This window comes from Typopeltis vanoorti, chromosome 6 (assembly GCF_054136105.1).
Source record: "Typopeltis vanoorti isolate ZY-2024b chromosome 6, IOZ_Tvanoo_1.0, whole genome shotgun sequence".
In the NCBI taxonomy this organism is placed as follows: domain Eukaryota; kingdom Metazoa; phylum Arthropoda; class Arachnida; order Uropygi; family Thelyphonidae; genus Typopeltis; species Typopeltis vanoorti.
In genome coordinates this window covers 97,243,514-97,269,507 of record NC_143554.1, presented here as the reverse complement: position 1 = coordinate 97,269,507, position 25,994 = coordinate 97,243,514, and the positions used below count along the sequence as shown (strand labels likewise).

General features: G+C 35.7%; 1 protein-coding gene across 2 annotated transcripts in view; it reads right to left on the bottom strand.

Annotated features, from left to right (window-relative positions):
• LOC150105735 (N-acetylglucosamine-6-phosphate deacetylase) overlaps nucleotides 1-25,994 on the bottom strand; it is a 104,440-nt gene that overhangs the window by 69,015 nt on the left and 9,431 nt on the right. For both annotated transcript variants that reach the window (XM_090395042.1, XM_090395043.1), the window contains exon 2: nucleotides 25,654-25,914. In XM_090395042.1, coding sequence (XP_090251168.1) covers nucleotides 25,654-25,858 — 205 coding nt within the window. In that variant the 5' untranslated portion in view covers nucleotides 25,859-25,914. The remainder of the gene's footprint in view (nucleotides 1-25,653; nucleotides 25,915-25,994) is intronic.

Here is a 25,994-nt window from a genome sequence, read left to right as displayed (position 1 = left end):
TTGCATATTCGGTCACTGATAGCTTCATATTCTAACATACTTTTCCGTATTTCCTTGCTTACTATGAAGCCAGTACACAGCTGACCAGTTTGTTCATTGGGACCACTATAAATAATACTATAATGCTGTTTATCAATTCTCCCCCGTCCTTGCCATTGCATTTCTTGTAGTGCAATGAGGTCTATTTTATATTTCAGCATTTCATTAGCAACTTCATTCATCTTTCCTATTTGTTTCATTGTTTCATATTCCATTTTTGATATCTCTTCTTATTTTATTCTTATTTTTTTGGTCTACTTCGTAATCCAATCATATCCTTTTTTCCATTCCAGGTCGGTTGCCAATGAGTACTGTTCGAAGGTTTTGTAGCATCAAATTTTTTATGTGATTGGGTTGCCAGCCCAATGACAACCCCTCCTCCTTCATCCAGGCTTGGGACTGGCTGGATTGATCACTACTCAGAGTAACCAACTTCAGGCAGAGTTATTTACTCCATACTTCAAGGATATCTTTTTCTCCAGTTTTCATGTCACCTGTATCATCTCTAAGTCCTTTTACAGCATTCTTTCTTCCATTCCTGAGCTTCTTCAACAACCTCCAGAATATATTGCCACCTTCTTGATATTTATTTTCTATGTTCTTACCAAAGTCTTCCCATGACTTTTTTTTTTTAGCTAGTTTTACACAGTGTTTAGCATTCTTACATTTGTCTCTGTATTCTCTAAAAGCACAAATTGACTTATTTGCCAGGAACTTTTGATATGCTTTCTTCTTTTCCTTCACTTAACTTTCTGTGTCCACCATAGAGTTCTGATTTTTCAATCCTTGCAGACAACCTCACCACATGCCCTTCTGGCTGAATCAATCAGTGTTTTCTTCAGGGCTTGCCACTAAATCTCCAAAGTTTGGTTCCTGTACTCAACTCTTTCATTTTTTCTTGAATAATGTTTGTGTATTTTAGTTTATATCTAGGAGCTGCTCAATAACACTATATTTAATCCATTATTATGACAGACAGGTCTTAAAGGAGTTCCTAATACTCCATTTTATCACTATCTGGAATTGAGTTGTTGTTCCGGGATGATGCATAAATGTAAAACTAATATGAGCAGATACTAATAAGATTTATATATATATGTTCAAAAATGAACCTCCTCACCAGCCAAGTTATAGTACAGCATGACCCTCTAAACTTCAAAGAAGCTCTCACTTTTATTATACATGCCCATTAGTAACAAAGAAATAGTATGCTTTTCTCTTCATATGTATTTATCATAGCAAATGTTTTGAAAAATAAATCAGAGAATTCTGGTGGAAAGGCTTATACATTGGCTATACATTACTATTATTTTTCAGGAAATTACAACATATAATCAATATTAATTATGATAACTTCAAGGATGGTGTGAAGACTGATGTATCCAACTATCAACCAATCAGTATCTCAGGAGTGGTGGCGAAAATTTTGGAAAAGTTAGTTAGGGCTCGCATTCAGAAATGGGTTGACAGAGAATCTCTACTTTGCAATGAACAGCATGGGTTTACTAAGGGAAGGTCATTTTTTAGCAACCTGCTCACATTCTATAACAATGTTGCCATTGACTTAGACAAGGGTAATGGATAAAGAATACTGCATGGAAGACCACTGCATAAATTTGAGAATATGGGATTGGATTATAAACTATTGGCCTTGATAAGAGGTGGCTGACTGACAGATATCAAAAAGTTGTATATGGAGTGCATAATCTAAAAGATTCAAGGTAACCAGTGATGTGCCTCAAGGATCAGTCCTTGGTCCATTGTTATTCAATCTATACATCAATGACATTGGGAAGGATTTGACATGTGACAAAGCTATTTGCTGATGATGCAAATAGGTAGAATAATTAGGAGTACTGCTGATATGCACTACTTGTAGAATGATTTGAATAAGTTGGACATGTAAAAATGGCTGTCATTTCAATGTTAATAAATTTAAAGTCATACACTTTGGTGTGATTAGATATCCAATGTCATACTACATTGGTGGGATTATGCTTGAAGAAACCGATGAGGCTAGGGATCTTGGAGTTTTAGTAAACAGGAAGTTGAAGTTCAAGGATCATATAGCAAAAATTGTAAATACAACTCACAGAATAATGGCAATGCTGAAACAAACCTTAACATGTAAAGATGATCATTTTGCTTCTTTGCAAGGCCTTGATAAGATCTCACCTGTGATTCTGATACAGTGGAGAGTGCAATCAAAACTGTGGAATACAGATTATGAAGACTAATTGAGAATTTGTAGGCTTAAGACACTATCGGCTGGCCTGATTAGCTGAGTGGTTAGTGTACCCACTCTCCAACCAACAGGCTATGGGTTTAAATCCCACCATGGGCATGGATGTTTGTGATTATGTTTAGGTGGAAGATGAATGTCATTGCCTGGTGTGAGACCACTGGCCAGCTTATTGGAGACCCGAAATGGCTTGAAAAAGTTCCATGTTTGGTCTTTAGAGCAGGGTTTCCAAACTATGCAAAAAAAATTAATTAAAAATGCAAAAAAATATATAAAAATTGATAAAAATAGAAAAAAAAATCCTTAGCCCACCCACAATAAATCTTTTGTGGGCAGGAGCAAACAAACAATAAAATAAAATAAAATGATTGAGACTTACAAACTTCTGAAAGGGTTATACAAAATTTCAGTAAATGGAATTTTTCATTTTATGGAAGGTGGGGAAAGGATGCAAGGACATCCATGGGAGTTGAGAATGAATAATTTCAAGAAGGAGATTAGGGCTAGATTTTTCTCTCATGGAGTAGTGTGTGATTGGAATGGATTGCTGTTGGATGATGTGTATGCAACTAGTGTGAATGAATTCAAGAACAGGTATAACAGCTGGTGCAAATAGTATGACCTCCCTCGATGAGCTCCCTTGGGGTCTCTCTTAATAATAATAACTTTAATCAATACTTCCTATATTTTTGCAATGTTACATCCATCATCAGGGATAAAACAACATGTGCATGCAGGCTGGGTAAATGAGGTTGAAGAAAGGCAGCCAAAGTCATGCCTAGAGTCCTAAATGGCATCCAGTAGTGGCTAAATTAGGTAGTCTTGGCTCTTCGGCTGTAGATCTGAGGATGAGTGCTTCCCAAATTTGGGGAGTTTCATGCACCAAAATTTGGTGAAGTTTGACAAGTTTTCAGGACTGAGGCAGATTCCATGAATAACCTCTCATATTTGTATTTGCTGTGGTGCAATAGAGTGGTCTTTCTTCAGCCTCATTTACCCAGGTGTTAGTACTGCATGAATGTATCATTGTTTTGTAATGGCAATGTAACATTGTTGAAAATAAAGGAAGTATTAATATTAATTAATGTTATCATAATAAATATCGATATGTTGTAATTTCTTGAAAAATAATAATAAAATATCAAAGGAAAGAAAAAAAAAACGTCTTGTATGTTGATATAAAAAAAAATAAAGTTTGTGCTGAAAATAAGATATCTGGCACTGAAATTAGATTAAATATTTTTTATTCTTGTGCTTTAACAAACTAGCCAAGCATAATAAAAAAAAATTGCAAAGTACATAGAAAGAAGAAACTGATATGCTTTTTATAAAGAAAAATTTCAAAACTATATAAACCTATATTAATATAGCCAGCAGTGATTCATGCATTAAAATACTGGCTTTTATCTAATATCTGTCTGCTCTATAGATAGATAGATATTAGATAAAAAACCTGTAGAATCAGGAAACGTACAAGATGAAATCCAGTGATTATCTTGGTACAGCCAGTGAAACAATTAAAAAAAATTGAGAAAATTAAAAACAAAAAGATAGAAAATAAAAGAATACACTAAAAGGTATGAAACAAAATGATACATAAAAGTAATTCAAAGGATAAAAAAACTGAAAGATAAAAGGAAAAATGATAAAACAAAAATCATGAATGTGGAGAATAAAAAGATGCATTTCAATGTCTGTTATTTGCACAAAAAATATTAAAATAGAACATTTGATACCATGAGTGAGCTGATGGTTAAATAATTTGAACATCTCTAAAAGGCAAGATACCTTTCTCAGCGCAATCTTTGACATCGCTTTGTTCATAGGCTAAACACAACTGACAGTTTATAACACACTATGATAGTTATTAGAAATGATAAACATGATATCACAGTTGTTGACAACTGAGGCAATTATTATATGCTGTTATCTGCTCAGTCAGCATTCTAGTATAGTGATACCATTCTACCTAATCAAGGTTTAACAGTATTGTTACAACGTGAACAGCAAATAAATCTTTAATGTTTCAGTAAATCATTTTACAGCTTTCAGTACATACAAATTACATGTAAAATGTGCATATAGCAGCACTCAGTATTCAAAATGTTCCCCTTTTGCCTTCTCGCTCAGATAAAAATCTGTGAGGCATACTGATGGTGCCACTGCTTGCTCCAAATCTACCTTCAGGCTGAAGATACTGAGATGTCATTTATTGCAGGCTACTCTCTCAAGCTCCAACCACAAATGAAGTCTAACAGATTCAGTTTGGGACTTTCACACAGCCATTGAGATGTATGGTTATATGGGGGTTGGCACATTTGCCTCCACTGTTTTGTGTGTAGCTGAGTCCTGTTAGAAGGTCCACTGCCTACAATGAAACAAGGTGTTGTTCAGGAGCTGTACCACAGGTTCCAGCACGGTGTCTTGATACACTATAGCAGAGGGTTTGACCCCTCCCTTTCTCACAAAAGTGCAATTTGGATACCCCGCCCCCCGATGTCATCCCCACTACCACCACCACCACCACCAAGCCATCACTGAATCCTGGGTGCTATGGCATGTACAGTAGTACCTTGGATTGCGAGTAACTTGGTCTGCAAATGTTTTGCAAGATGAGCAAAAATTTTTAATAAATTTTAACTTGATAAACGAGCGAGGTCTTGCAATACGAGTATTACCTATACGCTTTGTCTGCCGAGCATCACGTGATCACAAGCCGCTCGAGATTGTGAGTAATCGTCTCGCATGCTCGGTCTCAGTCGACATACCTCATTCATATAGTCAACATTCGTGCTAGTGTTGTGACCACGTGTGTGTGTGTGTGTGCATAAAGCATTTTTTTATTCTGTATCCAAATGTAGTGACTGTTTTTTTATTAACTGTACTACGACAATGGTCCCAATGAAGAAAAGAGTTGAAAAGGAAGGTGGTAAGAAGGAGATGGTTACGGTGGAAGTTAAGAAGGAAATCATCGGGAAGCACAAACAAAGTATGCAAGTGGCCACCATCGGAAGATTTTATAAGAAGTCTACGTCAACGATTTGCACAGTATTAAAGAAGAAAGAACTAAGGGGGGCTAGATGTAGCAAAAGGAGTCACGAGAGTATCAAAGCAACTGCCACGTATTCTGGAAGATGTAGAAAAGTTGCTTTTGGTGTGGATAAACGAGAAGCTACTAGCAGGTGATATGTGACCGAGAACTTGATCTGTGAGAAGGTAAAGGCCTTGTACGCCGACCTCGTAAGTAAACTGCCAGGTACATCTACAAAAAACAAAAAATTTTGTAGAAAAGCACCACCCGAGCAAGGCTGTGGCACTGGGAGCGATGAATCTGTTTAACGACAATGCAATGTCATATTTCCGTGAAATCCTCAAAAGGAGGCAAAAGCAAGTGTCATTGGATAGGTTCCTTGTTAAAGTTGCACAAAAAGAAAAAGAGTCAACAGATAGCAATGATTCCGTTAGTGACAAGAAAGTCGTCCTACCCAATACAATTACTGTAATATGTAATTGTAATGTGATTAATAAATTCGATTACTTTATGTATGTATACAGTATTACATTTAAATACAGTACATAATAAAAATACAAAAAAAGGTATACAAAGGTATATGTATTTTGTATTAATCATTTTTATATGAATATTTTTGAGTTTTGGAATGAATCACCTGAGTTTCCATTACTTTTTATGGGGAAATTCTCTTTGATATATGAGTGCTTTGGATTACAAGCACATTTCCAGAACGAATTATGCTCGCAAACCAAGGTACCACTGTACTGTGTGGCCATTGCTTTGGTAGTTAAATGACTCTTCAATGGTTAAAATCTTCTCATCTGTGAAGAGGATAGCTCTGTGTCTGTTGTTCACATATTACCAGAGAAGTGTCTTTGATTTTATCATCCTCAGCTACATAAATTGTGGTGTTAGGAAATGTCCAGCAGAATGACAACAGGCTTCCACCAACAGGTCAGTCAGTATACATGACATCGTTCTCTGTGAAATGTTCATCTTTCACAACATCACTTTCTCACAGGATTACGGTGGAGGCGTGCCTTCACAGCCCTCACAAGCTGTTGCATTCTAACCTAGCATAATCAACCTATTCTTTGGTGGTCAGATACATTTCTGCATCATTATAACAATTAATAGTCCGATATGCAAACATCCTACTGATCCCAAATGTTTTTAGCATGTCAAAAATAACAGGTGGCCGTATTTCAACCATGTGAAGTGCTATTACAGCTACACAGTTCTCGTAATCTCTCCACTGCATATTAACTCGTACACATTTTCTAGATTTGATTTCTTGCCATAAATCTCTCTACAGATAAATATTCGAATGTTGGCTGCACACAGCACCACTTACAGAATTGAGTTCATGCAATTCTGTGAACAGCGCAGAGGTTAACAGTATTTATAGCAAGAAATCAAATCTAGAGAAATCAAATCAAATGTGTAGAAATCAAATCCAGAGAAGTGGTCCATTCATGGAGTAACAGATCTCATCTTTTTCTTTCCAGAAGCTCTTTCCAGACTATTAATGAAAATGAATACTGTATGACCAGGTTTCATTCCTGATGACAGATAAATTATGGAAATAAGACTAATCTGTTATGTGTAATTTGGTTGTACTATATAAAGTACAAACATTTATAGTTTATATGTATATAAAGCTTTCCTTCTTTCTTTATGGGGTGAGAGGGATAGATATTGAAGTAGTATCCTGAAGAAGTCTCAGCAAAAGGATATGAAAATGTAATAAGCTAATCAAGAATCAAAATAATGAAAAATAAAAAAATAAAAATAATGATAAATCCCCTAAATACTACTAAAGTAACTGCAGTAACATGCAGAAGATGTGTAATGTATTCTGTATGTATATATCTCCTCCCCCCCCTTCTTCCCATCTAATTAAATTAGATGTAATTTTAATCTTCAAAATTTGCTTTAATCTACTTTAAAATGCATGCAATTCAATGCCAGCTATATTTCACCTGCATGTGGACATTATCCCTCAGATGACAACATTTTTCCATTAGATTTTATGGTTTCTACTTAGTATAAATTGACTATAATGACTTTATTTCTCTTAAATTTGTAATTAATTTTATTTGACTCTACTATATGTGCTCAGTTTGCTACTTCATGTGACATAAGCTGGTGGGATGACATGTGCTGTGAAGTTTAAAAGCATTACTCAATAGTCTGGATAAAATTCACATTTTCTTTAATATCTAGAATTATATTTAAGATCCCATGATCTATGAACATACAGCATATCCTTTACTCTAAACTCAAAAGCATATACGAGGGATGTTCGATAAGTCCGTGCAACAATGAAGGAAAAAATTTTTTTTGGGACAAACATTTTTTATTTTTCAACATAGTTTCCTCTGAGATCTATACACTTAGTTCAATGATGCTCGAGTTTTTTAATCCCATCCATATAGTATGATTTGTCCAATTCTTCAAAATAGGCAGTTGTTTCGGCAATTACCTCATCGTTCGATGAAAATCTCTTTCCTGCCATGTTTTTTTCATGTTTGGAAACAGATAGTAGTCTGAGGGAGTCAAATCTGGAGAGTGTGTGTGGGGGGGGTTGCGAAAGGACTTTGTAGCATAAATCGAACAATTTTGTGGTCACAATTGCAGAAGAGTGAGCAAGTGTGTTGTCGTGGTGAAAAAGAATCTTCTTTTTCGCTAAGTGTGGTCATTTTTCCTTTATTTCATTATTTAAATGATCCAGCAAAGATGCATAATACATTCCAGTAATTGTTTTGCCCTTTTCCAAGAAGTCTATGAAGATTATGCCACGAGCATCTCAGAAGACGGTGGCCATAATCTTTCCTGCTGAAGGAATAGTTTTTGCTTTCTTTGGTGCAGATTCCTCCTCTTGCAACCCATTGTTTTGACTGTTCCTTGATCTCAGGATGGTAGTGATGAATCCATGTTTTGTCCACTAATGTTGTTTTACAAAACAACACAAAAATTCCTCTGGATTCCGTTGAAACAGCTTCAAGCTGTCCTTGCAACAGTTCACACATTGATGCTTTTGATCCAGTGTGAGCAAACGTGGCACTCATCTTGTGAATAGTTTTCTCACATGTAAATGTTCACGTAAAATATTATGTATGCGGTCATTTGAGATGCCCACAGCCTTAGCAATTTTACACACCTTCACTTTTCTATCATTTATCACCATATCATGGATTTTTTCAATAATATCTGGAGTAGTAACCTCAACAGGGCATCCAAAAAGTTCAGCATCACTTGTGCTCATATGGCCACTTCAAAAGTTACTAAACCACTTACAGGGTGTTCGGGATAAATTTGACATATTTATAATTAATTATATTTTTCCGTAAGTTACATGTATTAACACACACTTCTCTTCATTTAAAAGTTTGGACCCTTCTTCATTCATATACAAGATGTCAGAAAGGATGGATAGCTGGAACCCACCTGAATCATGGAAGAGAATAACTTGTATCATGATGATTCGTGCCCGCCATCAAAATAAGGATATTACGACTGCTGCCCAATGCTCCCTGAATACAGTAAAAACAATCAGGCATGAACTAGAGACTTGCAATGGTGACTACGAGGATGTAGCAAGAAGAAAGATCCCTAGCAGACGATCTGATTGCGTTCGTACAGCAGAATTCCTCGCAAATCTGCAGAAACAGGTGTTGAAGAACCCTGGCATTGGAATTCGGGCTTTGTTTGTGGAGTTGCTAACTGTAGTCAAGCCCTGGATAACAAGGGTAGCCAATGGTAGGCCGTATGTATGGCAGCAGGATTCGGCCCCTTGCCACACCTCTGGGAAAAGTCAAAAATGGTTGTCTGAAAATTTCTACGACTTCACCAGTCCAAATGTTTGGCCTCCAAACTCCCCAGACCTTAACCTCATGGATTATTTTGTATGGGGCGCAGTTGAAAAAGACACCAATCGCACTTCCAGTAATACAAAAGCCCAGTTAATGGATAAAATTAAAACAGTTTTTGCAGCCCTTCCCAGGGAGACTGTAGCATCAGCTTGTTCGAGGTTCCGAAGCAGAATTGAAGCTGTGATCGATGCTAATGGTGGTTATTTTGAGTAAATCTTGTTGATCGTATTGTAATTAACTCTGCCTGTAATGTTTTTTTGTCAATTCATTAAATTTAATAGATACAAAGAAGATTTTCTTTTTCCTTACGAAACTGTCAAATTTATCCCAAACACCCTGTATAAACCATTCTAATCAAAGGTGCAGACTCACCATAATGTTCATTAAGCTTAGCTTTGGTTTCTTGAGGAGTTTTGCCTTTCAAAAAGTAATGTTTAATCACTACACGAAATTCTTTCTCATCCATTTTTCACAAATTACGGTACTTGATCGATTCAAATGAACGCCAAACACAGAGTAATGGATCTATCTGACTGAAACTTAGTGTATGATCGTCCAACAGTTGCCAGCAACTAAAAATAACTTTGATATGTTGTACTGGTGGTGCCATCTCTTAGACTTTGCACAGATGCATTGAACAGCCCTCATAAGTAAAATGACATTAACAAAGATCTAAAATAGTAATTGTGAATTGCTAAAACTGCGTATTTAAAAATAATCGATATAGTGTGATATCAATGTAGAAACTTTTTTTTTTTTTTTAAATAACGAAACCTGTAGTGTGATCATAATTAAAATAAACACACGTATTAACCACAGTGAAAATTATTTAATTGTAAATATTTCATACCATATAATATTTCAAACCATAGGATCCATTGGGAAAAGTCTAAACTTTTACATAGATCTTTATATAAACATGAACGCTTATACAAAGAAAGTTCTGAAGCCCTACTACACAGACCAAACTTAAACCGCAACGACGTTCTTACTATTCCTAAAGAGTATGGGAAATTGTCATACAAAATTGTGTTAAATAATTTATTTTATTTTATTTATTTATTTATTTTTTTTTACTACTGTAGCATATTATGCACGTTTAATCAGATTCTATTGTAATCATGCACCCTAACTGTATGTTATTCCTATTACTTTAAAACTACTGTACTGATGATATCCTAGGATACTTAGGATGAAATATTTACAATTAAATAATTTTCACTGTGTTTAATACGTGTGTTTCTTTTAATTAGTGTAGAAACAAAATTACATTTTCTAGTCAGCATGTGCTGTCATTTGTAAGACTGTGCTGTGTTTTTTTAGCAAGTATTGCATGAACATTTGTTTGTCTTTTGAGCTAACTCTGAAGCGGTTACCTCAGTGATTTCCAATTACACTAAGTGTCAAAAAAGACTTTCTGAATTAAAATAAGTTGCAACAAGTGTGCTTATTTGACAAAGTACTATTATTCCAAAAATCTATCCCATCATTTCATTATATATGTAATCAAGGGCAGAGCTCGACAAATACATACCGCTCATATGTGACAAGTAGATTTTATCAGCTGACAAGTAACTGCAGACTGAACAAAATGGAATTTTTTAATTTAATAAAAACTTTCTAAACAATATCTTTTTAACTTTAATAAGAAAATACAGATTTATTTTATTTTATTTTTAAATAATGTCAAACAATGCGGCCATAATAACTTATTGATAGTTATATTTGGGTATAACTCCTTGGGTGATAGACTCACTCACTTGGGTGATAGACTACCACCTCACTTGGGTGATAGATTTTTGAAAAGTTCCTTTTCAAAAGTCTATCACCCAAGTGAGGATATCTCTATACCTACAGCAATACCTAATGTGAGAATTGAAGCTAAAGAATCAGAGGTATTAAATATATTGCAAAACTTAAATGCAAACACTGCGGTAGGCTTAGATGGAATATCAGCTCGGGTGTTGCGTGAATGTGCAAATGAACTGTCAACCCCTCTCACCTGGATATTTAACTTAAGTTTGAACTCTGGTATGGTCCCTAGGGAGTGGAAGTTAGGCAAAGTGGTTCCTTTGCATAAGGGTGGCTCTAAAACTGCAGTATTGAATTACAGACCAATCACCATCTCAGGAGTAGTGGTAAAAGTATTGGAAAAGTTGGTTAAAGACAAAATTCAAGAATGGGTGGATCAGGATATGATACTCTATAGAGGCCAACATGGTTTTGTTAAAGGTAGATCCTGCCTTAGCAATCTATTAACTATTCATAATAGAATAACATCTGAGTTGGACAAAGGAACTGGCTACACAGTGGTACTTCTGGATTTTGCTAAGGCTTTTGACAGGATACCCCATAGAACACTGTTACGCAAATTGGAGCAGATGGGAATGGATATTAAATTGGTGATATGGATAGGAGAATGGCTCAGGGAGAGATACCATAAGGTGGTGTATGGAGGAGCCGAGTCCAGAATGAGGCAGGTGACCAGTGGTGTGCCTCAGGGCTCTGTGCTTGGGCCAATGTTGTTTAATTTGTATATAAATGATATAGGAAACGGCTTAAAGGGAGATATTCAGTTGTTTGCTGATGATGCAAAGTTGTGTAGTGCAATAAAAAATCAAGCTGATGTTGAAAGTTTGCAGGAGGATTTAAATAAGCTGGTAAAATGGGCAAAAGAAAATGGATGTCAGTTCAATGTGGAAAAGTGTAAAGTCATGCATTTTGGGATTAAAAGATTACCAGCTGTGTACTACATCGATGGAAAGGTACTCCAAGAGATTGATGAGGCTAGGGACTTAGGGGTATTGGTAGATAGGGAGATGAAGTTCAGAGGACACATTGCTAAGGTGTCCAAGATTGCACATAGGATTACTTGGTTGTTGAGGAACACACTGACATCCAGAGATAAAGAGGTTATTATTCCCCTTTATAAAGCATTGATACTTCCACATTTGGATTACTGTGCTCAGGTCTGGTCACCTGGATTCCTTGGAGATGAGGAGGCTGTGGAGAGGGTTCAGAGAAGAGTGACCAAGTTGGTGAGTGATATAAAAAATGCTCCCTACATTGATAGATTGTGGATTGCAGAGATTGGTTGATAGGCGAAGAAGAGGGGATATGATAGAAACATTCAAATTACTAAAAGGTTTTTATAGGATTGATGCAGGGGAAATGTTTCAGCTGTGTGATAGTGATGGAAGAACAAGAGGTCATCTCTGGAAATTAAAGAAGAGTGTGGTTAACAAAGGTGTCAGAACAAGGTTTTTTGCCTGGAGGGTGGTGAATGAGTGGAATTCATTGCCTGACTTAGTTGTGAGCTCTTCGTCTGTAAATGAATTCAAGAAGAGATATGACAGATATTGTTTTGCTAGTTTGGGTCTCCCGCGATGAGTCTACTGACTCCATGGAGATACCCGTAATAATAATAATAATAATACCGTATCACCATAACCAGTACATAGTGTTCTTCTCTGCCATGATTAAAGATAATTATGCTATTCTGTTTTTCAGTGGTTGGCATCATAGCTGGGCTTGTGTAATTATCTTGTGCTTGCATATCAAGGGTCACATGATCATGGTTGTGAGATGCAGAATCACTACAAGTTGTCAGGTGCACATTCAACAGCATGCAGTACTCATTTCTGTCTAATAGTTGGCCTAAGTGTGTGTCATATTTGATTGATTTTTTCCCCCTTGAGTGCATAAGTTTAACATTTATTCAATGAAAAATTTTATATTTTACATTCTTTATTTTAAACATTAAAGATGAGTAATGTGCAAGAAATCAAAAACGTCATCACTCCATATGTTTTTTTTGGTGTAATAAAAATAAGAGAAACAATGTCAACCATGCAGATAATTTCCATAATCCTATAGACAATTCTTGTCCAATGAAAGGCTAAAATAAAAACAAATTTAATTCATAAAAGAAGAAATTTCAAAGCTAGCTGGCTAAATTATAAGTCACTTTAACTTTAGCATTGTGCAGTATTTGTTCCAAGTTTTATTATTTGACTGAAAGCCTTCAATGCAAAAAAATAAATTATTATTATTATGTGACACCTCCAGAGAGTCCAAGGACTCATTGAGAGAAGGCATCTACTCTACAACTGTCTCCACCACTCAATCCATCTACTACAACAAACCGCAACTACACTAATGTCATCTAACACCCACCACTATCACTAGTATTTTAAAAGACAATCACAAACATCCATGCCCATAGTGGGATTCGAACACAGCCTTTTGGCTGGAGAGCGGATATGCTAATCACTCAGCTAACCAGGCTGGCATATAAAATAAATAAAAAATAAAATAAAATAAATTTAAAAAATTAGATAAAGTTTTATTATACTATTTTAAATGAAAACTTTTAAATTACAGAAAATCTACTCAATACATTAAGTGTGCCAAAAGTTTGGGTAACCGGTCAAAGCCATAAAAAAACTCTACTTGGGAAATGTGTTTAAAAAAAAAGGGAAAGAAAAATGTTTCAGCAAACGACTGTCATTTTCAATCTAACATTTTATTGCTAAAAATAATCCATCCAGTCATGTAAAGAATTGTTAAATTACGCATGAAAACTGGATATTAGTGTTATCGAGTAACATGGCAAGAATTTATACAATTCATTACACAAACAATTAGAAATGGGAATGCTTAAGGATCAAGTCTGAATAACTAGAAGAAGAGCTCAATATACCATTTAGGAATGTAGAGAATTAGCCAGGGCTACTGAACTAATGTCTAATCTTCACCTTCTTGAAGGTATCTAGCTGGATAATGAACGAACGAAAATGGGCTAGCATTTTGGGATTTAGCTGAACAAATGGTATTCTTAATGGCCTAAGCCTTATACCAAATAATGGTACAACATGACACCTGCCTGGTTACACAAGGCCACTGTTGTTTTCATCAAGGAACAAAAGCAAACAGCAAAAAGTCAGCTACTGAAACAAATTCCAACTCAACATTTGTAGAGTTCAAGATTGGCACCATCAACATAAGATGCATCAAAGGAAAAATATGAATCTAGCAGAAGAAATTAATAAGTATCAGATCAGCATAACAGATAACAGGAAACTCAGCCACTGGGGAGGGCAAATTAGTCTTCTCAGTGCCGGTCCCAAGCCCGGATAAATGGGGAGGGTTGGCATCGGGAAGGGCATCCGGCCGTAAAAAAACCATGCCAAAACCCAGGATGAAATGTTAGATAACAGAGAAAGGATCACGGCTAGGGCGTCCCCCGTAAGCAACGCACAGTTCTGTTGCCTGAGGACTGTGAGAAGTGGGCTAGGGCTACTGAACCATGGACGGGTTCAGCTAAAGAAGCGAGTCCAACAGAAAGAGAGCGTGTGTGTAAAGTAAGAATCGGGTCACTGAATGTGGGTATGATGAATGGGAAGAGTAGGGAGATAGTGGACATGATGAGAAGAAGGAAGCTGAAGATCTTGTGCGTACAGGAGACAAGGTGGAAAGGCAATAAAGCAAAGGAACTGGCAGAGGGATATAAACTGTTTTATAGCAGTGTGAATGAGAAGGGAAGAAACGGAGTTGGAATTATCATCGATAAGGAGCTAAAGAGTGGAGTCTACGAGGTGTGCCGGAAGAATGATCGGATTATGAGCGTTAAGCTTGAGATGGGAGGAAGTGTGGCTACTATAGTGTGTGGCTACGCCCCGCAAGTAGGTTGTGATGATGAGGAGAAAGAGACATTCTGGAGAGAACTTGACCAAGTAGTAATGGGAATCCCTCAAGGTGAGAGAGTGATCGTCGGAGCAGATCTGAACGGGCATGTAGGAAGGCGACAAAGTGGTGAAGAAAGGGTACATGGAGGTTGGAGTAGTGGTGAAAGAAATGAAGAAGGTAAAAAAATCATAAAATATGCTGTGGCCTTTGATCTGGCTATAGCTAACACGTGGTTCAAGAAGAGAGTTGGGCATCTGATAACCTATAAGAGCGGGGATAGAATGAGTCAGATTGACTATATTATGTGCCGTAGGAAACATCTGAAGGAGGTGAAAAACTGTAAAGTGATTAATGGAGAAAGTGTAGCAGCACAGCACAGGTTGGTTGTGGTAGACCGTGATATAAAAGGGGAAAAGAAGAATAGACGAAAGTGGTGGGTACAGAGGAGAATAAAGTGGTGGAAATTGGAAGAGGAAGGACCAAGGAATAAGTTTAAAGAAGAGGTATTGAAAGAAATGAAGTTATCAGAGGATGTGGAAGAATGGTGGGACGTTAATAGTCGGAATATTAGAAAAATTGGAGAAGAGGTGCTTGGTATAACATCACGAAAGGGACCACCTGAGGATAAGGAGGCATGGTGGTGGAATGAGGAGGTGCAGTTGGAGATCAAGGAAAAGAAAGAGCCAAAGAAAAAATGGGACATGACTGGAACTAGAGCCGACAAGGAGGCATATAGATTAGCAAAGAAAAATGCAAAGAGAGCTGTGGCAAGGGCAAAAGTGAGGGCAGTTGATGAGGTTTATGAAGAACTGGAGAGAAATGGTGGCGAAGCTCAGTTGTTGAGAAAAGCGAAAGCCAGAGATAAGGCCTCGAAAGACATAACATCAGTCAAGCAGATAAAGGATGCCTCAGGAGTAGTATTACAAGACGAGGACAAAATCAGAGGAAGATGGAAAGAATATTTCCGAAAACTACTAAATAAGGAGATTCCAAGAGAGAGGTGCGAGGATGGAGAGGTAAATGAGAGACCGGTGCAAGACATAAGTAGAGAGGAAGTGGTTTGGGTACTGAGGAAAATGAAGAATGGAAAGGCTGTGGGAGCAGACCAGATACCTGGGGAAGTGTGGAAAAGTTTGGGCTGTGAGGGTGTGGATATGTTATGGGATCTGATGTGTAAAATAGCCCAACAGGAAAAGATACCAGAGGAATGGAGGAAAAGTATTCTCGTCCCAATCTACAAAGGAAGAGGAGATGTTCAAGACTGTGGCAACTATAGAGGAATCAAGCTGATGTCACACACATTAAAAATATGGGAAAGAGTAATTGAAGCAAGGTTACGGCAGGAAATGAAAATTGGTGAGGAGCAGTTTGGATTTATGCCAGGAAGAGGGACAATGGATGCAATATTTGTGCTAAGGCGATTGATGGAGCAATATAGAAAGATGCAAGTGGATCTGCACATGGTGTTTATAGACCTGGAAAAGGCATACGACAGAGTGGCCAGGCAGGAGGTATGGAGGTGTATGAGGAAGAAGGGGTGTCGGAGAAGTACGTGAGGTTGGTGAAGGAGATGTATGAGGGAACAGAAACTCAGGTCAGGTCTAGTGTCGGCATGACAGAAGGGTTCCCTATTGTCGTAGGGCTACACCAAGGGTCAGCTCTGAGCCCCTACTTCTTTGACCTGGTCATGGATGTACTAGTGGAGGATGTCAAGAAGGAGGCACCATGGAGCATGCTGTTTGCCGATGACATTGTTCTATGCGAATCATCCCGAGAGAAGCTTGAAAATACCGTGGAAGAGTGGAGAAAGGCATTGGAGGAGAGCGGCATGAGAATTAACAGGGTGAAGACTGAATATATATCAACGGGGAGTGACGAGGATATCGTCATACGACTGCAGGGTGAAAGGCTAATTTCAGGGAAGAAATTCAAGTACCTTGGGTCGGTTGTCGAGAGGAATGGTGACCTGGATGAGGAAATACAGCACCGAATAACATGCGGTTGGATGAATTGGAGAAAGATGAGTGGGATCCTGTGCGACAAGAGAGTGAGTTGTAAGAGGAAAAGAAAGCTCTATAAGATGGTGGCGAGGCCGGCGATGCTCCATGGTGTGGAGACGTGGCCTATAACCAAGGCACAGGAGAGGAAGATGGAGGTAGTGGAGATGCGGATGTTGAGATGGATGAGTGGTGTGACAAAGAAGGACAGGATAAGGAATGACTACATCAGAGGGACGGTTAAGGTGGGACCAATTGGCAAGAAGATACAAGAAAGTAGGCTGAGGTGGTTTGGACATGTTGAGAGGAAGGGTGAGGAGTATGTTGGTAAATGAGTGGAGTATATGGAGTTGGAGGGAAGGAGGAAAAGAGGCAGGCCCAAGCTCAGGTGGAGGGATAAGATGACAGAGGATCTTAGGGAGAAAGGATGGAGTCCGAAGGATGCTCTGGACCGGAGAACTTGGAAGAGGAAGGTTAAAGATTGGTGCACCAATCCCATTTAACATGGGATAAGGCAGAGTGAAAGAAGAAGAAGATCAGCATAACAGATGATACAAAACAATGAAAACAAAAAAACTGGTGAGATCTTATCTGAGCTACAAATACAAGATGTTATATTCAAAAAAGAACAATCCGGGAAAAAAGAAGAGATGGGTATATTCTTCCACACTAAATATGAGGATATTAATCTTGAATGGCAAGTAATATGGGCAAATATCAGAATAGAGAACTGCCAATGAGACTTATTTTTGATTATGGTCCCATGGAAGGTTCTACTAAAGAAGAAGTGGAAGAATTTTTCAAGACACAAGAGAAAGCAACTGATATAGTGAAAAACGAAAAGTCAGTCCTAATTGGAGATCTAAACAGCAGAGGAGAAAATGATTACCAGACATATAGAACTATTTTGCAAAAATTTGAATGAAAGAGCAAAACTAATAATAATGGTAAGTGCATGCTAGATTTCTGTTGAGGACCGACATGGACTAGTTACTATAAACATGTTCCAAGATAAAAATGTGTACAAATTCACATGGAAAGAGAGAGATGAAAGAAATAAGAATTCTTCTTAAGTAGCTTCTCCAATTTGGAAGTTAGCAATCTGGCAAATATGCCAGAGTGTCCATATTCCTCTGCCATCCTTTTGATTATTTTGTAATAGCACATGTTACCCATCCATTTCTTTACATCAATCAACCAGAAGTTCTTGGTCTATCAGGAGATCTTCTTCCCTCTAATTTTCCTTCCAGTGTTTACAGAAATGTTTTCCCTGCTGATCCTCTTAATATGTGTCTTGCCATCTTGCACTTTCTCTTTATAAGGTCTTCCACAAGTGCTCTTTTGGTTCCTATTAACTTCAGAATCTCTTCATTAGTTTTTTTTCTCCTTCCAAGAAATTGTCAGTGCTCTCCTATAGCAACACATCTCAAAGGACTGCAATTTCCTGATTATGGATTTTGTATGTGTCCACATCTCACATCCATAATTCAATGTGGACCATACATTTATTATTCTCATTTAGTCTTTTGTTTATTCCAGCGGTCATTGGTAATTTATTATTCCAAAATACTTCTTTTGCCTTAGCTATTCTTGATTTTATTTGCATAACTGTTGTTCCATCTTCTGTAATCATTACGCCTAAATAATTATAAGCCTTTACATTTTGAATGAATCCGGTTGATGCTCTTAAATTTGTGTTTTTTTTTTTTTGCTGTTTTTTGCATATTACCATATACTTGGGTTTCCATTCTCTTCACGTGCTATCTCCTATCCAGGAGCTTGAATACCATGTGTGACTCATGGTTAACTACGGACATAATGATATGTGGTGAGGACCATATCTCTTCCATACTGTCGTAGGTATTCATAGCTGTAAAATCATGTGTTCACGGGGCTGGTTTGCCTGTTCTGAGGGATGAAAAACTCTAGTTTCTGGGTGAAAAATCCTTTACCTCTGTATGAGACCGGCTAACTCACCTTTAGTCAATAGATACCAGATAAAGGTTCTTCACATCATGGATGGGAATTGAACTCAGGTCTTTCTGACAAAAGGGCTTTGTCTATACCAACTGAGCTATGGAGGCTCTATACTTGGTTTTAGCTCTATTTAATATTAAGTCATAATTCTGACTCTTTTTGATTAGTATTTCAATCATATTTTGTAACTGTTTTTGATTTTGCTATGAAGACCAAATCATCAGCAAATCTAATACTGTTAATTCTATCACCATTTATTTTTATTCCCATTTCATTTCATCATATTCTTTCATTATCATTTCCCTGCATATATAGAAAAGTACAGGTAATATCTATTGTTTCATTGTTAATTTCATTTATAATTTTTGTCTTCTGATTTCAGTATAATTCTGTTTCTATTCTGAGGTCTTCTGTATCAATTTGAATATCTTTTAATATTTCTATTAACTTTTCAAGGCTTACTGTATCAAATGCTTTTTTGAAAGTCTATAAAGCATTGGTATATGCTATTATTTATTTCTACTGATCTTTCAGTAACAGTTTTAATTCATAAATTGCATTCATTCTACTTTTTCCTGGCACGAATCCTTTTTACTATTCACTTAAATACATATATGGTATTTAATTCTAGAAAACATTCTATTTTTTTATTGTTAATAGTATAATATTTTTGAAGCATGGGATATGATACTAATTGTTCTAAAATTATTACATTCTGCTGCATTATTATTTTTTGGTATCAGAATGCAAATAGATTTTATGAAGTCTTTTGGTAGTATGCCTGTTTGTTCAGCCTGTGGTCATTATAAAGTTCTATTAAGTATTTCATCTTGTATCTTGTCTTCTGAATTTATAATAACATTCTTATCTTTTAACTGTTGACTTATTTTCTTTTAAGAAATTTTATTTTTGAATGCAACTCTACAATTTTATTTTCTTTACCTAATTTCTTTAATTCTAAACAATTATTACTGATCTGTCTATCTTTTTCTATTCTATGCTTATTTTTTTTATTTGTCTATCAAGAAGTCTCACTGACTATATTATTGTTGATAGCAATTTTTAACACTGGTTTAAGACACAAGAGTATAAAGAGAGGCATGTGGTGAGGTTATATGCAAGGATTTGAAATTCATATTGAAAAGAGAGTGTAACAAAGTTTTAAAATGAATTAAAGTTGAGCAGCTTTCAGAGGTGAACTGTAGACTCAAAACATTATTCAAGAAAAAACGAAACAGTTTGAAAACCAAATCTTGGAGATTTGGTGGCAAACTTTCAAAATAAATAAATAAATAAATAAATAATTGATTCAGCCAGAGAAGCATGTGGTGAGGTTAATGCAAGGATAGAAAAATCAGAACTTCATGGTCGACTCAGAAAGTCAAAGAGGCAGTCAAGAAAAAGTGTATCAAAAGTTACTTAAAAGTAAGTCAGCTTGAACTTTGAGAGAATTATTATTATTATTATTATGTGACGCCTCCAAGGAGTCCAAAGACTCATCGAGGGGAGGGCACCCACTCCACAACTCTCCGTTTTCCACCACTCAATCCACCAACTACAACTACCATCATCTACACCAATGCCATCTACCGCCCACCACCATTAGTATTTTCATAGACAATCACAAACATCCATGCCTACAGCAAGATTCGAACCCGCAGCCGTTGGGCTGGACAGCGGATACACTAACCGCTTGGCCAACCATGCCAGCTGAGAATACAGAGAAAAATTTAAGAAAGTGAAGAGCTATGTAAAAAATAGCTAAACAAAAATCATGGGAAAACTTTGAAATTGCATATAGAAAATAAATATCTGAAAGGTAGAAAAGTATTCTGGAGTATATTGAAAAAAAAAAAAAAAAAGCTAAAAATAGAGGAAAGAGTATTGTAAAAGGAATCAGAGATGATACAGGTGACAACTCAAGATAGATATTCTAAATGTTTGACCAGAAATGCTTAAATATGGAGGTATAACAATTTTACAGTAGCTACACTGCATAATTCAGGATGCTTAGTCAGGGAAGGCTAAATTCCAGATGATTGGAACAGAGCTCTCATAGTATCCATCTATAAAAAGGAAAATAAAACTGAACGTGAGAATTACAGAGGAATTTCCATACTGAGTGTTTCTGGTAAGATTTATGCAAGTATACTTGAGAAATGGCTAAGAAAAATTGTGAAAGGGAAGCTTAGAAAAGCACAAATAGATTCAGGCCAAATAGTAGTTGTTAGGATCAGAATTTCACTTTAAGACGATTAGTTGAGAAATCAAGGGAATATAACAAGGATCTGTATTTAAGTTTTGTCATTCTCGAAAAGGCATATAACAAGGTGCCAAAAGAAAAATTATTCAAAAACACTATAGTTATATGGTGTAAATGGGGCATTATATCAAGCAATATTACACAGCCTATATTTGAGTTGTAGAGTTGTAAGTAGCAGTTAGAAGTGACAGAGGTACAGGAAGATGGTTTGATGGTAAATCAGGTGTGAGACAAGAGTGCACGTTATCTCCACTGTTATTCATCATCTATATGGATCACATTATGAAGAAACATGGTACTGAACCTACTATTAAAATTGGAGATATTAATCTAAGTTCTTTCTTTTATGCAGACAATGTCATACTTCTAAATATATCAAACACGGGTCTACAGAATTCTCTCCCTGAGTTTAGTAACCATTGTAATAAATTTGGTAAAAATCAGCAATAAAAAGACAAACACAATGAAAATAGCCAGAAACACGGAAAACACATCAATTGCATCCTGAATGAAAGATATAGAATATAGAATAACTAATATAGAATATAGAATAACCTATAGAATAACTACTACATTTCATATGGAATTAAATATGGAAATAGACAATAGAATTAACAAAGCTGATATGATAGGAAGTCATAAATTTATATGGGACAAAAGAGAAATTAGTCAAAACACAACTAGCTGTATATAAGATGGTGTTCAAATGAATGTTATGGTTCTGAGAGGTGGATAAGAAATAAGGCACTTGATCAAGGATTTAAGACCACAGATATGAGAATTCTAAGAATAATTAGGAGTGGATAGATGACATCATGGCAGTATCATATATTAAAAATAATGATATTAGGAAAGAACTTGACACTGTTAGCATTCAGGTGTGTTTTAGCAAGCTAATCTCAGGTAGTATGGTCACTTAAACAGGATGGGTAGGGAAAGGTTAGCGAAACAAGTGTTCTTTGTCAGGATGACAGGAAAAAAAGTCCAGAGAAAGACCAATATCTATGTAGATTGATAGAGTAAAAAAGTGCTTCAGAAGAAAGAAATATAAATCTAATAATATTAGAGTCTTGATAGATAACAGACTATAGGAAGTTAGTAATGACACAAGTTTTTCATGTAGTCTCTTCTTCCACTAAGTCTTTTTTTTATATAACAATTTTTGGTTATAGACCTCCCCCATCTGTTTCTATTTTTCTTTGTTGAAGGCTTCCTGATGCCAGCATTCTCCAGCCATCTCCACTAGGTCATCCTTCCATCTTCTCTCTCTCTCTCTCTGGTCATCCTAGCATTCATCTTCCTTAGTATGGATGCCATAAGGTGATTGTCTTTGTCTATCACTTTTCATCCATGCAATATGTCCTGCCCATCTCCATTTCAGTTTAAAAATCTCTTCTCCTATATCCAAAACTTGTTTTTCTTAGATCGTCATTCCTGATTTTGTCTTGCAGTCTAATGTTTAGCATGGCTCTCTCCATTCTCAGTTTTCCTCATTCTGTCCAATATCTGTTTGATTATTGGCAATGTCTATGATCCATAGGTCATAATTGGGATGATACACTGGATGAAAAGTTTTGTTCTATTTTCTAGTTTTATTTTACTACACAGGAATCTTTCAGTTTGCCAAAAGCCACCCAGCTTAGATTAATTATTCTTGCTATTTCTTCATGAATGCTTCTTTTTCCTTAATGTAAAAGTTCTTCCAAAGTATACGTATTATTGTACTTGCTCTATTTTGTTAGTCCGTTATTTGTTGTCTTATCTTTTCTTTCTGTATTTGTTATTATTTTAGTTTTTTGTAGTTTATGCATAATCCTACTTTATTTGATATGTATTTAATTTACTCATTTCTTCTAGTTCTCTTTTGTTGTTTGCTATTACTACAATATCATCAACATATCATAAATGATTTAGTTTTTTTTACAATGATGCTGATCCCTCTGTTTCTCTCTAGTCTAGTTCACTCAAGGCATATGCTAATGCTGCACTGAATAATTTGGGTGAGATGGTATCTATTTGGAATGGGTTGCTCTGTTTATATATATAAGGATACTAGCAGTTGCTTTTTCATAGTTTGTTTATTAGCTGAATTGCTTGTTTTTCAACTGAATCAAATATTTCTTATAGTCTATAAAACCTAAGTACAACGGTATGTTGTATTCTCTGCATTCTTCTCTTAGTTGATTCAATGTCTGCAGTTTAGCATTATTGCTCATCTCCTTTTCTGAATCCAGCTTGTTCATTAGGCCAAGTTTCATTTAATGATTCTGCTTGTTATTATTTTCATAAACAGTTTTCTATACTATTATATACTTGTGACAGCAAGCTTATAGGTCTGTAATTTTCTCTTTTTCTTATTATCCTTTTTGAACAAGATTATCATGATAGCACTGTTCCAGCTGTTTGGTATATCTTTATCTTTTAGGCATTTATTAAATATATTTTTTAATTCTTCTGTTAAAATTTCTCCTGCTGCTTTCATCACCTCTATTACTCTATTATAATTCCAAATTATGGCATTTTATTATTTTTCCTATTTTTCAATGCTTATTCCATTTCAAAATTTTGTATTTATGGAATACTTTCCTCTTCCTGTTCTTCTGGTTTCCATGTAATATTCTCAACAATGCTTGTGGTGTTATGCAATTCTGAAAAATACTATCTAGCCTTTTCTGCTATGCTTCTTTTCATCTTTGATATCTCATCAATTTTCATCTTCTATTTTTTTTTTCCCTAGTGTGAGATTGTTTTGTAGTACTTGCATATTTATGTTGTTTCTAGTTTTATCTTCTATTTTCTTATTTAATATTTTTTTGATTCTTGTAAATAATATTGTATTTCTTTTCCTTCTCCAATGAGTTGTTTTTTCTCCACCAGAATTTTTTTCCCCTTTTTTCTGAGAGGATTTTATTTTTAACCTTTTTATCTTTTGTAACTTATGTGCACTTTTATAATGATTAGATTAAAATTTTCCTCTATATTATCCATTTGTGGATTTCTGTTTTCATTCATGTTATTTCTTTGATTGTATATGTTTTTTTTTGCAATTTCTTCTTGATATAATTTTTTGTTGACTATTAATGTATCATTATCTTTACATATTTTGTTTTATTCTGTTTCATCTTATAAATTTTTTCTTCTATTGTTAGTTTCCTTCCTGTGATCACTTCCTATGTCTATCTAATTAATGACTGAAACATCTTTGAAGCATCTTTAAATATTCTTATATGAGATGATAAAATATAATCTATTTCACTTTTTATTTGTCCATTTAGACTAATAAATCTCTACCCCAAGAGGCAGCAGACACAAGTGGGAAGCTGCTCCTTTGGAGTGCCATTACACCTAGTTGGAATCCCTCTTAGTTTGGTTCCTCAGTATTGACTTGTCCAGCTTGGGAGGCTCTGTTGGTAGAATAAAAATCATCCTTGAAACATGTGAAGGTGAGGATTCCAGGGAAGGGGCATGTAGTACAATACTATCATAATAATATCCCATATTCCCCCTCCAAGGGTGCTTGTCATAAATTTGATGATATCATATTCTTGTCTATTTGTCTTAAAAGTAATAATCTGGTATTGATAACCATTTCAGCCAACACTCTGCTTTTACCAGTTTTCTCTTCAATAATTTTTCTTAGCCTTTTTTCAAGTATGCTGGAAATATTACCTAAAACACCCTGTAGGGAAATTCCTGTGTAATTTCTACATCCTGTTTTATTTTTATGTTCCCTTTTTATAGATGAGCATTCTTGAATGCTCTACTCCAATCATCTGCAATTTTACCTTCTAAATTATGCATTGGCCATTGAAAAAATTTTTAAAATTCCATATCCAGAAACTAGGGTTTTTCATCCCGCATGCAGACAAATCGGCCCTTCAGAACACACGCAATTTACAGACAAAAAAAAAAAAAAAACTAGTTGTTGTGGTGGGCGGTAGATGGCATTGATGGAGATGATTGGTAGAGGTTCGGTGTAGTGGTGGAGACAGTTGTATAGTAGGTGCCCTCCCGCGATGAGTCTTCAGACTCCTCGGAGGTGTCACGAATAATAATAATAATAATAATATGTAAACAATTCTGTTTGAATATTATCTACTCAAGTTTTCTGCATTTCATATCTCCATCAATGATGGAGTTTAAACAAACAAAAACCTGATGATCAAAACCTGGAGATGCTTAACCACTTTATCAAACAAATAATAAACAAATGAAAACTATACAAAAAGCTTTCATGGAAACTGAAATGTACACTGAAAGGTTGGAGTAGTTATCTTTACAACCAAAGCAACTAAGAATACAAGGTTAATATGTTATGCCTGTTAATTTGCAGATGAAAAATTCAGCTACTTCCAAACAAGACCAACTAATTCAACTTCAGATAAAAAGCCCTTATGTGGCTCCTCCTTGTATTCTGAAGGGAATTCAAACAAGTCCTATCAAACAGGATGCAAAAAATTAAAGTGAACTATTGAGTTAGTTATTCCAAAATAGTACAAACCAGTCAAAAACAGTATGTTACTGCTTTAAATTAGAATAAATAAATAAATAAAGCATACCATTTATTTGAAGATCAATAAAACCAGGAACAATGAGGGCATTCTGACAATCGATTTTTACATCTGCCAAAACTTTCTCCTCAAAAAACAGTGGTTCTGGATTAATTATTTTTCTGTCACGTACCCACAGATCTTCTCTGATAATCTTATGATCTCTCAAAATATAACAGTTTTGAAATTGAAGAATCTGTTTTGGAGAGGCCATTATACCAATTTCCTCTTATTTTTCTTTCTGATTTTAGTCAAGGAAAAGCTATTGCACTACAGAAGGAAAACAAAATCAAAACATAATAAACATAATTATATTCCATTACTGAATTAATTTATTAGTGTCCATTATT